The following is a 13077-nucleotide window of genomic DNA, read 5'->3' as shown; positions in this document are numbered from 1 at the left end:
GGTAATCTCAGAAAATATAAAATTTCCCCACAGTATTCTTTGAGGGAAAATCTTTGGGAAAGGAGCGAATAAACAAGTTTTTTACTCTTTTCCCGAGTTTTTCTCTCATCCCTGGGATTCTTCCACAGTGTTATCTGTTGCCAGCACTGTAGTACCTAATAGGCGTTCCTTGGGTGATTTTGCACTTATGTAATTAAGCCCTTCATCCACTTATTGTTTAACCTGAAATTTTCCCCAAACAAAAACTGTCCCACCTTAAAAAAAAGGAAGAAAACCCTCTCTTATCCCACTTCCCTCTCCCCCTCTTCTGCCACCACTCTTTTTCTCTGTTCTATATGTCTGGCTGTCCTCAATTCCTGTCCTCTCATTATCTCTTAAATCCACTCCATTTAGGCTTTCACCCAAATCACTCAACAGAAACTGCTCCTGTCAGGTCATTAATGGCTAGCATACTGCTATATCAGCGGTCAATTCTCAATCCTCATTCTACTTGTTCTATCAGCATCATTTGACCAGTGGATCACTCCCCTCTTCCTGAAAACAACTTCTTCACTTAGCTTCCTTCTTATCTCATAGGCTGCCTCTTCTCAGTCTCTTCTGCAGGCTCCTCTTCCACATCCCTTAATGTTGGATTACCCCTGCCTCAGGGCAGTACTCCTACTTCAGCATAGCCTGCAAGTCTTCAGTATTCTTCCTGTATCACTCCCTTGGTGACCACCTATAAGTTTATGACTCCCAAATTTAGATCTCCAGCCCAAACTTCTCTTCTGCATTCCAGACTCTTCCAACTGCCTACCTGACACTTCCATTTGCTTGCCTAACAGACATGTCAAACTTAACATGTCCAAAAATAAACTTAAAAATGAACTCTTGCTCCTTACACGTAAACATTACTCTAGCTCTAATCTTGCTATCTCATTAATGGCAGTTTCATCCTTTCTGTAGCTCAGGCCAAAAATCTTGTTGTCATCCTTCTCATCTTTGTCTCACACCTCACATCCAATCCATCAGCAAATCAGATATCCAAAATCTGACCACTTCTCAACTCTCCACTGTAGGTGCTGGTCTAAGCCACCATCATCTCTTATCTGAATTACTGCAAAAGCCTCCTAACTGCTTCCATCCTTACCCCTTTTAAAATGTAAGTCACATCATGTTACTCCTTTGTTCAAAACTTCCCCTTGCTCCCCATTCTCAGAGCAAAAGCCAAAGCCCCTACACTACCTGACCACATACCTAGCTTACCTCATTTCCTGCACTCTCCTCTTCACTCCGGCCACACTGGCCTCCTTGCTATACCTCAAATACATTCCCAACTCAGAGCTTTTGTACTTGTTTATTCCCTCTGCTTGAAACTTTCTTCCCCCCTAGATATGCACGTGGTTCACTCCTTCGCCTTCTTAAAGTTTTTGTTTAAATGTCTTCTTCTTAATGAGGTCTAGTTGACCACTGTATTTAAATGACAACCACATTTACCCCTACAATACCAATTCCCCTTTACCTTATTTTTTCCATAGAATTTCTAAGATATTTCATTACGTGTACTGCTTAATGTCTGTCACCCTACCCCACCCCCGCCCTCCAGGATGCAAGTTCCATGGCGAAGATTTTTGAACATCTTGTTCACTGATGTATCCCCAGCACCTAGACAAGGCCTGCACATAGTAGATGCGTAATAAATCCCCCATCCCCGTAGGATTTATCTCTGGTTTCAGCAGTTTGATTGGGAGGCTTCAAAGGGTGAGGAGGGCTCAAGGTCACAAATCGATCAAGTTAAATCAAGTTCCTCAAGCCGGTAAGACGGTCTGGGAGATGCTAGGTAGCTGGCAGCTTCTTCTCCCTTTGTAGACCCTCTATTGTTTTCTCCAGAAAGAAATGGTCTCAGAGTGAAGATAGTAGCCGAGGCTTACAGGAAGAGAATAAGGGTCTGCAGCTCATCCGTAACAGTGACTCCTACCTCGGGGTGGTTTGGAGGAGGCCACACACACCCAATCACTCCTCCTCACAGGAGGCTCACAGAAAGCAAGGGTTCAGGCTGCCCGAAGCGGACCGCTAGGCCAAGGCAAAATTGGACTGGGACAGGATCCTGCAAGCCCGAGGCAGGGCAAGACGAGAAAAACCCCTACCTACCCTGGCTAAACATTGCGTACTCTCACGCCCACGCCCACCCCTCCAACACGTGAGGTTCTCCAAGCTCCGTATGGTCAGACACGAGGAGGACGGTTTCTGCCGCTTTGCCTGGTGGGAGACGTAGTCTTTCAGGAGGAAAGACTAGAAGGGCCTTTTTACAAAACTTTGGCAGGAGAACAAGAAAACACAATGTGTATGGGAGTCCAAAACAATCGTCATGCTCAAAAAGACTCTACACTACACATTTTCCCCTTTCCTTAGCCTGTGCGAGTCTCCAGAGCTGTTCGTCCCCGCCCCACCTGCAACATCCCGTGTGTCTCCGCTCTCTGTTTGGGCCGATCTAGCTCCCTCCCGCTCTCTCGCTTTTCCGCCTTTCTGTCCAATCGTAGGTACGCTCCTGGTCGGTTCCCGGCGTGTCTTGCGGCTGTAATGGCTGCCCTCGGCCGGCGCGGCTCTGGGCTAGTTCGCGCGGTGCTAGGGGTCTGGCAGCTGGGACCCGAAGCCTCAAGGGGCTGGGTGTGCCGGCTCCCCTCATTTTTGGGCTATCACCCGAGGTGTGTGTCTTGTATCGCAGGCGCCGCTTTCGCTGGTCCACGTCTGTCTTCGGCCTCTCGCCATTATGGCCCGGGTTCGGCCCTGGACCGCTTCCTCGGACTCGCTCAGCCAGACAGTTTCCTGACTCCTTGCGTCCCCGCGGTGTCCATGCACAGAGGTAAAGAGCACAGATAAGTTTCCCGGGACTGTCAAGTTTTTCGCCTTGAAAGTCCCGCGTCGGGAACCCTGTCAAACTCTAGAAATATCATCCTTGACCCTATTTCCTAGAAAGTGATCTTGAGGACCTGAGAGAGGGGCGAGCTGTGAAGGATGTCACACGAAAGAGATCCTAGGTTCTGAGAGTGGGAGACAGGGAACCGACCCAGTCATAACCAGAGACGCTCACAAAAGAGCATGAAATTAAAAGTCCTCAAGCCAAGAAGAGTTGTGCATCTCAGCCCCTACAAGGGAAAGAAACTTGATCCATGAAATACATGTCGAGCCCTATCTACTTGTCAATACACTGAGTTACACCTGAGAAATAAAGAGAACACTTTTTTCTTAAGTAACATAGACTGTAGAGTCAAGTAGGGAAGCTGGATACATAAACTTGTCTTTACAATGCAATGTGATAAAGGGCTTGCATACATTAAAGACTGAGAAAACTTGCAGAGCTTTCACAGCACCCTTAGGGTGAGATGGTCAGCACTGGAGGAGTTTTTTACTTTATCTAGTCTAACTGTACTTTTGCACAGGTGCATACAGTTACCAAGTCCAGCTACCATCACTGAGTATCTGTTCAGTGCCAGGCATTGACTGAGTGCTTTTACACAATTGTGATGGTCAAAAGATGATTATCTGTAAGTAGGTGTAATTAATATCGTCTCCATTTTACATATGAGAAAACTAAGGGTCTCAGAAAGGTTAGAGAACCTGATAAAGCCACATAATCAAGTGGATGGCAAAACTAAGACTCACACCCAGGGTTTGACTTCAATCTGTTGCACTGGTCTTGTAGCTCTACTCCCTTCATGGGTGGATGGAACCAAGCACCTGACAGGGAATCCAGATTCTACTATCTCTCATTTCCCTTCTCCCTGCCCCTCACCCCCCAGATGAGCAGGATCTCCTCTTGGTCCATTGTCCTGACATGCCTGAGAACCCTCGGGTCCTGCGAGTGGTTCTCCTGGGAGCCCCGAATGCAGGGAAGTCGACACTCTCCAACCAGCTGCTGGGCCGAAAAGTATGCTGCACCCTTGACCCCCTCCCCTTTTTATCTCTCGCTTTTTGCTGCGCCTTCGTGGATGGTCCTAGAGGGGTCTGGGGCCTCACTTGGGACTTCTTTGTTTTGGTAGGTATTCCCTGTCTCCAAGAAGGTGCACACCACTCGCTGCCAAGCTCTGGGAGTCATCACAGAGAAGGAGGCCCAGGTGGTGGGTACCTGCAAAGGAAGTCCAGGAGACAGGCTAGAGGGTGAAGTTAAGAGGGTCTCCCTTACCATTAACCCTGAAGAAAATGATGCTTAGACTCAGTTATCTGAGGGAAGGGGGTCACCTCTTCTTTAGCCTTCGTGCAGTTTTGTCTCCCCACTCTTTCCCCTGGCATCTAGTCAGAAAGGTCTCATTCCTTCTCTACTGCTCACTAATCCTCCATATATTCACAGTCATCATCTTCCTCCTGGATCTCGCCTAGAATTAAAACAAAGGTTGGGGGGCTAAAAATATAAAGTCAGCAATAACTTAGCCAAGAAGGGAGGGCAGGTTCCTGGCATCAGGGGTGACCCCTCTCTCACTCCCTAGTCATAATCTTTCCTCCTGGGATCTAGACATCTCTCTTTCCTGATTTTAGATTCTGCTTGACACACCTGGCCTCATCAGCCCCATTAAACAGAAGAGGTAATAGCTGTGGAAACAGGTGGTGGGAGGGGGAAGCGTGTTGAGGAGGGAGTGGAGAGACTTCAGTGGTGGTGATAGGGGTTAAAAAACCCCTCTCACATACCCATCCCTCATCAGGAATGCCTTTGCCAGGGCACTCTTCCTGACTGATGTATGTCTACTCCTCAGGCACCATTTGGAGCTCTCTTTGCTGGAAGATCCGTGGAAGAGCATGGAATCTGCTGATCTGGGTTAGGCTCAGGATGGGAATCTGAAGCCCTAGCCCCTCATTCCTGGGAGTTTGGGGGCTGGGGATCAGCCAGAACCCATATTGTGGGAGATTTTTTGTGGGGGAGAGTGGTCATATCCTTTTTCTCCTCCCTACCCTGCCAACCTCCAGTTGTGGTTCTTGTGGATGTCTCGGACAAGTGGACTCGAAACCAGCTCAGCCCCCAGGTGCTCCAGTGCTTGACCCAGTACTCCCAGGTCCCTAGCGTCCTTGTCATGAACAAGGTGAGCACCACCCACCTGAGAAAGGTGTTTGCTTTTCTCCAAGGCCCTCGTCCCTCTGACCACACTCCCTCTGCCCATCCCCCATGCCCAGGTAGATTGTCTGAAGCAGAAGTCAGTTCTCCTGAACCTCACAGCAGCCCTCACTGAAGGTGTGGTCAATGGGAAGAAGCTCAAGATGAAGCAGGCCTTCCGGTCACACACCCCCAGCACTCATCGCCCCAGCCCAGAAGCTAAGGGCTCAGACACACAGCCTGTGGGAGGCTCTCAGAGGACTGGCTGGCCCCACTTCCAGGAGATCTTCATGTTATCAGCCTTAAGCCAAGAAGATGTGAAAACTCTAAAGGTCAGTTTGCCTTGGCCGTAGCCTGGTGTTTAGCTTCCACTAGGACCACTGATGGTGCAGTGGTTAAAGTGTTGGACTGCTAACCAAAAGGTCAGTGGTTCAAAACCACCAGCAGCTCTATGGGAAAAGATGTGGCAGTCTGCTTCCATAAAGATTTACAGCCTTGGAAACCCTATGGGGTCATGAGTCGGAGTCCACTTGATGGCAGTGGGTAGCTTCCACTAGGTGAAGATAGGACTCAGATTTCCCCCTGGAAACGAGAGTAAGTAGGAAAGGCCAGGTTGGGACTCAGATGTCTACCTACTCCTCTTGTGCCTACAGCAGTACCTCCTGGCACAGGCCCGGCCAGGGCCCTGGGAGTTCCACAGTGGAGTCCTCACTACCCAGACGCCTGAGGAGATCTGTGCCAACATCATCCGGGAGAAGCTCCTCCAGTACCTGCCCCAGGAGGTGCCCTACAACGTACAGCAGGTACAGCGCAGTGAGAGGGTCTGGGGGTGCTGCACCAGGCACACACCCAGAGCAGGACAGCTGGGTCCCAGAGAGGACGGTTGTGAGCCTGACTGACTAATTTTGATGGTTCCCTGTGCAGAGGACTGAGGTGTGGGAGGAAGGGCCAAGTGGCCAGCTGGTGATCGTACAGAAGCTTCTGGTGTCCAAAGAATCTCATGTGGTAAGTGGGGCTAGGCTCAGAAGAGGGAGCAAGGGTCTGTTAGATGGAGGTTCTTCCCCCATTTCTGGGGAGCCCTGAGTGTGACTGTCCCCCTTTTATCTCACACCCAGGGAATTCTGATTGGTCAGAAGGGGCAACTGATCGCCCAGATCGCACAGGAGGCGGGCCGTGACCTCATGGACATCTTTCTCTGTGACGTTCAGCTCCACCTCTCTGTGAAGCTCCTCAAGTGACCATCCTCTGCTGCCTCTCCCAGGGCATCCCAGCCGAAGCTGCTGGCAGGAGCCACTGACCAGAACTTCCCCCACCCTGGGACCTGTAGGGACTGGTGAGGAGCATGGACATTGACTGCTTGCTGGCTGACCTGGTCTTGCCAAGTCTGCACAGCATCTGCCCAGCTGTGTCTCTTGTTGGAGAAAGGAGCGTGCCTTAGCTCAGTTCCCAGGTGGCTCCTCTGCCTGGGGCTACAGCTTACTTAGGGCTCAGAAGTTGGCCGCTTGGTGGGGCAGTGCCACCCTGTCTCCAGCTGGCACTGAGCCCAGAGTTTCTCCCTGAGCTGCCAGTTAGCAGAGGAAATCTTTCTTCTCTCCTCAGTTCTCCGCCTTAAAGCCAGGTAGGGACTCGTGTTCTGAGTGAGAGAGTGCCTCTCTCCTGAGTCCCAAGTCCTTGATCCCTCCCATTCCAACCCCTCCCCAGTCTTGGATGAGAATAAAGTTAAAAGACAAGCATTCTGGTTCTCACTTTTACTTCTTTAGAACAGGAGCGAGAAAACTTACCCATTCCCTCACCCCCACCCCTATGAGCTGGAGTCTCCCTCCCTCCCTCCCTTCCAGTAGTCTGCTCCAGAGTCCTGAGCTCTCTTCTTGGCACGTTTTCTGGTGCAGCAAGAGAACCGTTACCATTACTAAACTCAGTAATGGTAACGGTTTCCTCGCCATTCCGAAGTGCCCTGGCTGTCGGCAGTCTGTGACAGGCTGAGCGGTGAGCCCCTTGGGCTCGGAGCATCTCCTCTGCCCTCCTCATCAGGCTCCAGAGCTGGGGGTACCCGGACTAGTACATCATCTATACTGTAGTGTCTCATCGCAAACTTACAGTATATGATGATATCCCAGCCAGGGCCCTGCAGGGGGCACTGTGGGCAGTGAGAGCCGGGGCTGGGGGCAGAGCAGAACAGTCAGGGCTGGGCTGGACACACACGGCTCCCTGCTCCCTTCCCACAAACCCCCTGGGCCAGCAGCTTCTTGATTCTGTGGTTAGGGGCAGCCCAAGCAGGTTAGGGGAAGAAGACTGGTCCTAGACAAAACTGGGGCTCAGGAGCAGAGGCCCCTGCGGAGCGGGGTCAGTGGCATCTCTTAGGAGTCAGTGCCAGAACTAAACAAGCCATAGGTCACGTGAGGCAGACGGCTGCCTCTGGTCAGAGCAGCAAGCGGACACACAGACCCAGAGGAGGGGTGCTTACCTGGAGCTGGAATTGCAGGCTGGGTAGGCCTGTGGATGCAGGAGGCCCTCTCCCTGCCTCTCAGCTCAAGCTACTTGTCTTTTAACCCCACCGGCCCCTCCCCTGGGTGGGGTACTTTTCCCGGGTTCCAGAGGGCCCTGCCTCTTTTTTTTTTTTTTTAAGACATTCCATTTTTAAACTTTTCTTTCTTTAAAAAAAAATAGGTTAAAATGGTAAACTTTTTGGTATATATATTTCACTACAGTAAAATTTGTTAAGAAAGGCACAAATCTGTAATATTTATAAAATCAATGAAACTTAGAGTTGTTCAAAGAAGAAAATAAAGAGAACAGTAATCTTCTTGCCCAGAATCTTTGTGGGATTTTCTTTTAATAAACATAGTGTAAATGTTTTGAAAATGCAGAGTCCAGAAAAGCACAAAATGAAAAGTGAAAGCCACCCCACTTCAGTCATTTTCTGTGTAGGTAAAACATTGATCCGTTTCTTGCAATTTCTTTTAAGAAAAAACAAAATTATGTCTCTACCAGCATATAATTTCCAAGATTTTTGATAGATTCTTTTTCATACTTAATCTTGTTTTAAACCCACCTGATCTTGTTTGATAATGTCAGTTATTTTTTATGGGTAATATTCCTAGAAGGCCCTGCTGCTTAACCTTTCTCCTGCTGGACTCCCTGGAAGAAGGGTCACTGGCCCATCTTCCTTTTAGGCCCTTTCTTAGCACTTACATACTCTTGTGTGGATTTTGCTAAGCCTAAAATCCCTTCTTCACTTAGCTCCCTATGAAGCTGTTCATTGCTGTGTTGGGGAGGAGAAAGGACAGCCTCACCTCCATGCTTCAGATCTTACTGCTGGTCAGAGCCCTGGTGGAAGGTTTTGGAGTGGGGTATGTTAGTTGAATCTCTGTGTAATCTGTCTGGACGCAGGCTTATAGGACCCTGCAGCCTAGGTTTCAGTCCCCAGGCCCCTGCCTTGTTTGTGCTGACCCCAGGGAGGCCAAGTCTATGCAGGTGGACAGACCTATAGCCCTTTGCCCACCTCGGCCCTGGCAGGGTCCCTGGGTGGAGAGCAGGAGACTTAAGTGCAGCTGAATCCCAAGCTCTTGTGGGAGCCAGTAAGTGTGGATGGAGACCCATTCTTCAGGGCTCAAGGCACTTTCAAGTGAGAGCCTAGTACTGCTGAGTTCTCTGCCTCTAGGGAAGGGGAGATCCTGGGGTAGAGGCTCCTCAAAGCAGGGCCTCTGCTATTTAGACCCTCATTCTGGAAGATGCATCTGCTTCTCTGCTCCCTCCCCTTCCCCTATCCTAGGCACACTGGTCTGTGTGCTTGGGAAGTAGTTAAACCCTGCCTCTGCAGGGGTAGACAAGGCCAGGACAGAGAGCAGGATGAGAGAGCCTACCTTCTTTCGTTCCTTGGAGGTGCTCTGTTTCCTTCCACCACAGAACTCTCGCACATGCTCTTCCTCTGCTTGGCTTGATCTTCCCTCCTTTCTTGTCCAGTGCACTCCTGTTTCTTCTTCAGGTCTCCAGGTGTCACTTCTGCAGGGAAGCCTTCCACAGCTACTTCCATCCCCCTGTTATGGGCTCATTTCTGTGTGCGATTATTCCCATTAAGCAAGTAATCCTGAGGGCCTGGTCTATTCACTGATTTATCTCTAGAACATGCTATTTAACCAAAAAACCCGCTGCTGTCAAGTCTATTCTGACTCACAGCGACCCTGTAGGACAGAGTAGACCTGCCCCACAGGGTTTCCAAGGCTGTAATCATTAAGGAAGCAGACTGCCACGTCTTTCTCCTGAGGAGCAGCTGGTGGGTTGGAAATGCCGACCCTTCGGTTAGCAGCCAAACGCTGTAACCACTGCACCACCAGGGCACCTGCACATACTGTTTAGCAATGACTAAATAAATGTTTATGTCAAATGACTTCTAGCTGAGCCTAATGTAATGTGAAAGAGGAGAAAGACCTCTTCCTGGGGAACCAGACCCAGTGAGGCTGTGGCAAGTAATTTTCTCTCTCAGGCCCCCTGTTCTCATTTGTAAATAGGAATAATAACAGTACCCAGTTCACAGAGTTGCTGTGAGGGCTAGGTGAGCTCATGCTGGTAAAGCACTTGGCACAGTGCTAGTGCTGGCCCATAGATGTGGTTCCCAGCTCACCCCTCCACACAGGGGTGAAGGCCACAGGCAAGGCTTGAACATCTGAGTGTCTGTGGAAATATTCCTGAAAGCTCAGGCCCATCGAAAGAGCCCAGGTTTAGAGGTGATAGGCCTTAAGTGACAGTCCCAGCTCCACTGCACCCAGCTCTATGACTTTGGACCAAGTGCTCTCAGCCTCAGTTTACTGAAATGTAAAATGAGAGCTATCAATACCTACCTCGTGTGGAGATTATTAGGATTATATTAGCCCTCATAGCAAACACCCAGACCTGAGCCTAGCACATGTAGAGCAAATATCAGGATCCTTCCTCCTTCTTTCCTCTGACTCTCACTCTCTAGCTGTGTGAATGGGGGCAGATCGCCACTTCCCAGAGCTTTGGTGGTAATACAAACCTCATTAAGTTCTAAGAATCAAGCGAGAAATATGGGTGAGAAACCTTTATAAACTAGGTGCTCTAACTGGGTGAGGAACTATCATCATGTCTGCTCCCGCCTCCCTGTGACCCCCTTTCCTGTCCCGTGACCCCTCCTGCCAGGCCATCTCTGCTCAGAGACCCCACAGACAGCTCAGGCTCCTTTACTAGAGTGAGTGGTTTTGTGCACCAGGGACAAACTTCATGCTACTCACTGCCTAGGCTTCTGCTTAGTCCCTGGGGAGAGGGGGCATGGACAGAACCAGGGGTCCTGGAGGTAGAGGAGGGAGACAGCTCAGCTAGCCAGAGACCCTATGCCTGTGGCCCCTGGCTTGGGTGGGGGGTACTGTGATCAGGGTGTGGACTGGAGGAGAGTCTGGGCCTGGGTGGGGTAGTCTGAGGGCCCTGATATGCCAGCATTGGGCTATCAGGGTGGGAACCCAGCACCTTCTGCTTATCAGGATGCTGCAGGAGCCAGAGCAGGACCTGAGCAGGCCACTTCCTGCCCAGGGCTGTCTTCCTAGATGGGCACTCTTCATTCCTCTGCCTCCCTACAGCCCCACAGGGAGTTCTTCTCCTTTTCTGCAAATTCCATAGACAAGAATTCTGCCCCTTGCCTGGCTTGTCTGTGGTTGGGAGGACACAGCCCGGTTCTTCAGCCCAGCCTAGCATTCTATCAGCTTTTCCTTCCGACCAGGAGCGCCATGTCTCTTCTGCAGCCAGTGAGGGCTGGCCTGTGGTCTTTATCCTGCTGAAGTCTAACTCCAGTCCCTGCCACTGCTGCAGCTTTAACCTCCTGACTCTTATTTAGACCTTCTTTGGATGAAGTCCTTAAAGCATATGTTGAGTGATGAAGTTAAGGATGGTCAGGTCTGGAAGGGTCCTTCAAAATCATGGAGTTCAAATCCCACATTTATGTAGGAGAGGAAACTGAGGCCCAGAGAGGAGGAGAGAATTATCCAAAGCCTCAGGGTTCCTTTCGCTTCTCAGCACCAGGAAACCATGACCCTAAAATGAACAGAAGTCCTCAGCAGACACCCACAGACACTCAGACACACAGAACACTCAGGACGCGCACATACACAGACGCACACAGGTAAGGTGCCCACGTATACCTACCCAGACACATAACACAGATAAACAGCATACACATTTAAAAAAAAAGAAAAAAATTCCGCTAGTAAAATTACTCTTATTTTCGTCTAGGTGTTTGCTTTGCAAAGTTTCATGAAGTTGACAGTTTCATACAAAGATAAAAGAAAGCCAAGCGATATAGTCATTCAATGCTTTGTTGCCTCGTGTCTCACTCACTCATGGCACAGTCAGCAGCAAAACTCATCCTGGAACCAAGGACTTTGAGAAGTTCTGGGAGGTTCTTGTTCTTCTGTTTTGCTTTTGTTTCAAGAGACCCAAAGAAAGAGCCTGGTAGGCTCCGGGAGCTTAACAGATGTGAAAAAGGAAATTATTCTAATCCTTATACTTCATGCAATAAATGGGGATGTGGGATTTAGGGGTCAGGGGTGACTGCTGGTGATTGCCCATTTATCCCAGCTTGGTTTCCTATTGATCAGTCTGCGAAGCTTCTCGTAACCCTTCCTGACACTTGTCCCCCTGTGTCCAGGCTTCGGACCAGCTTTGTCTTCCTCATCACATTGTGGAGAATTCATTTGATCCCTTGGTTTCCTCAACTTTTCCGTGGCCCCAGCACCCTTCATGGGCCTTGCCCTGGCAGGTGCTCAGAGAACTCCTCACAATGAACAGATGCCGTCCCCTGGAAACTGCCCGACACGAGCCCAAGTGCTCAAGGTGTTCCCTTACCCTCTACAAGTTTCTCAGCAAATGTGCATGTTGGAAAATGCACGCAGATGCTCCTGGAGCCCTTCCCTGAGGCTTTCCCAATTTCCTTCACTCTCCAAAAGATGACTACACGCCAGTTTTGCAGATAGAGAAACTGAGGTTCAGGGAGGAGGTGCTTGGCCCTGAGTCACACAGAAAATCAGTAAACGAGGCAGGACTACAACGCTGCTCTCTGGACTCCAGACCCTGGGCTCTGTGCACAAGCTTACTATGAATGGGGTTAGTTTTGTGGGGGAGGGCGCTTTTTAAGTTTCATAGGCGATGGAATTAGACCTCAGTTTTGCCACTTACCAGTCATGTGATTCTGATCATACGGCTTACTTCATCTATCTGTGCCTCAGTCTCCTCATCTGTAAAATGTGTAGGAGCCTGGCTCATACACAGCAGGAGTCCATCGAATGCCAGGCTCCTTCCCCTCTGGTTTTGCAGTGGACTCCCCCTCCTCCTTCTCCCCCTTGGGGCATGTACCCATGGTGTTCACTCAGGTGTGCTCTCTCAGACACCTGGGCAGGTGCACATGGTAGGGCACCCCGTGTACATCTGCCCCAGGCCCATATTGGAAGTTTTCCTTCAACACCTCCCGCAGTCTGTTCACTGGCTCCCAGTGTCTGTTTTCTAGGTCAGTGGGGACACCATGTCCAGACTGGGGACCAGGCCCTCTCCAGTCTCCAGGCACAACCCTGATGGTAGCTGTTGGGTGGTAAAGGATCCCCAGGGAGCCTGGGTGTCCCTCCCACTTCAAGTCCTTCCCGCCATCAGCCGAGCCCTTCCCTCCTTCTTCCCTGCCAGGAAGACCTGTCTACCTCACAGCTGCTGGGGAAGAGATAAGCAGCCTGGATTATCAGGCCAGACAAGGCTCCTTGCTGACAGTTCCCACCCACCCCAGAGCCAGAAGTTCCAGGGCCCTTAACCCCCTCTGTTATGGGCCTTCGGGCCTAGGGATGGGGAATGGTAGGGAAGGAGGGTAGGCTGGAGTCATGACCACAAGGAAGTGGGGAACAGCATCATCTGTGCCCTCTTGGAAGTGAGTCTGCCCTCTGGGCCCTCTCCTGCCCCATTCTGGGTCCAAGGCAGCCCACAGTGAGGAGAGGCAGATGGCCCTATCCTACGCACTCCCCTCTCCC

The 13077-nt window shown here is 50.4% G+C and overlaps 1 protein-coding gene across 2 annotated transcripts; it reads left to right on the top strand.

Moving 5' to 3' along the window:
• The first annotated feature begins 2550 nt into the window (after positions 1 to 2550).
• Positions 2551 to 6776, top strand: ERAL1 (Era like 12S mitochondrial rRNA chaperone 1). Of its 2 annotated transcripts, none has more exons than XM_004385358.2 (10): positions 2551 to 2842; positions 3780 to 3907; positions 4020 to 4097; positions 4513 to 4559; positions 4728 to 4789; positions 4939 to 5051; positions 5143 to 5394; positions 5716 to 5865; positions 5987 to 6067; positions 6178 to 6776. In XM_004385358.2, the coding sequence occupies exons 1-10, from the start codon at positions 2560 to 2562 to the stop codon at positions 6298 to 6300; spliced, it is 1317 nt and encodes a 438-aa protein (XP_004385415.1). In that variant the 5' UTR covers positions 2551 to 2559; the 3' UTR covers positions 6301 to 6776. The 2 variants fall into 2 exon arrangements, with proteins under 2 accessions (XP_004385415.1, XP_023595475.1); XM_023739707.1 differs by having other exon boundaries at positions 2560 to 2842; positions 4020 to 4094.
• The last annotated feature ends 6301 nt before the right edge of the window (positions 6777 to 13077 follow it).

Source organism: Trichechus manatus, unplaced genomic scaffold (assembly GCF_000243295.1).
Source record: "Trichechus manatus latirostris isolate Lorelei unplaced genomic scaffold, TriManLat1.0 scaffold00138, whole genome shotgun sequence".
Lineage (NCBI taxonomy): Eukaryota > Metazoa > Chordata > Mammalia > Sirenia > Trichechidae > Trichechus > Trichechus manatus.
The sequence above is the reverse complement of the archived record's forward strand: the minus strand, read 5'-3'. Positions and strand labels throughout refer to the sequence as shown.

Coding starts and splice junctions, on each gene's coding strand:
- ERAL1 (XM_004385358.2), top strand. CDS start 2,560: ATGGCTGCCCTCGGCCGGCGCGGCTCTGGGCTAGTTCGCGCGGTGCTA. Junction 2,843..3,779: donor CGCGGTGTCCATGCACAGAG/GTAAAGAGCACA, acceptor CTCACCCCCCAG/ATGAGCAGGATCTCCTCTTG. Junction 4,560..4,727: donor AGCCCCATTAAACAGAAGAG/GTAATAGCTGTG, acceptor TCTACTCCTCAG/GCACCATTTGGAGCTCTCTT.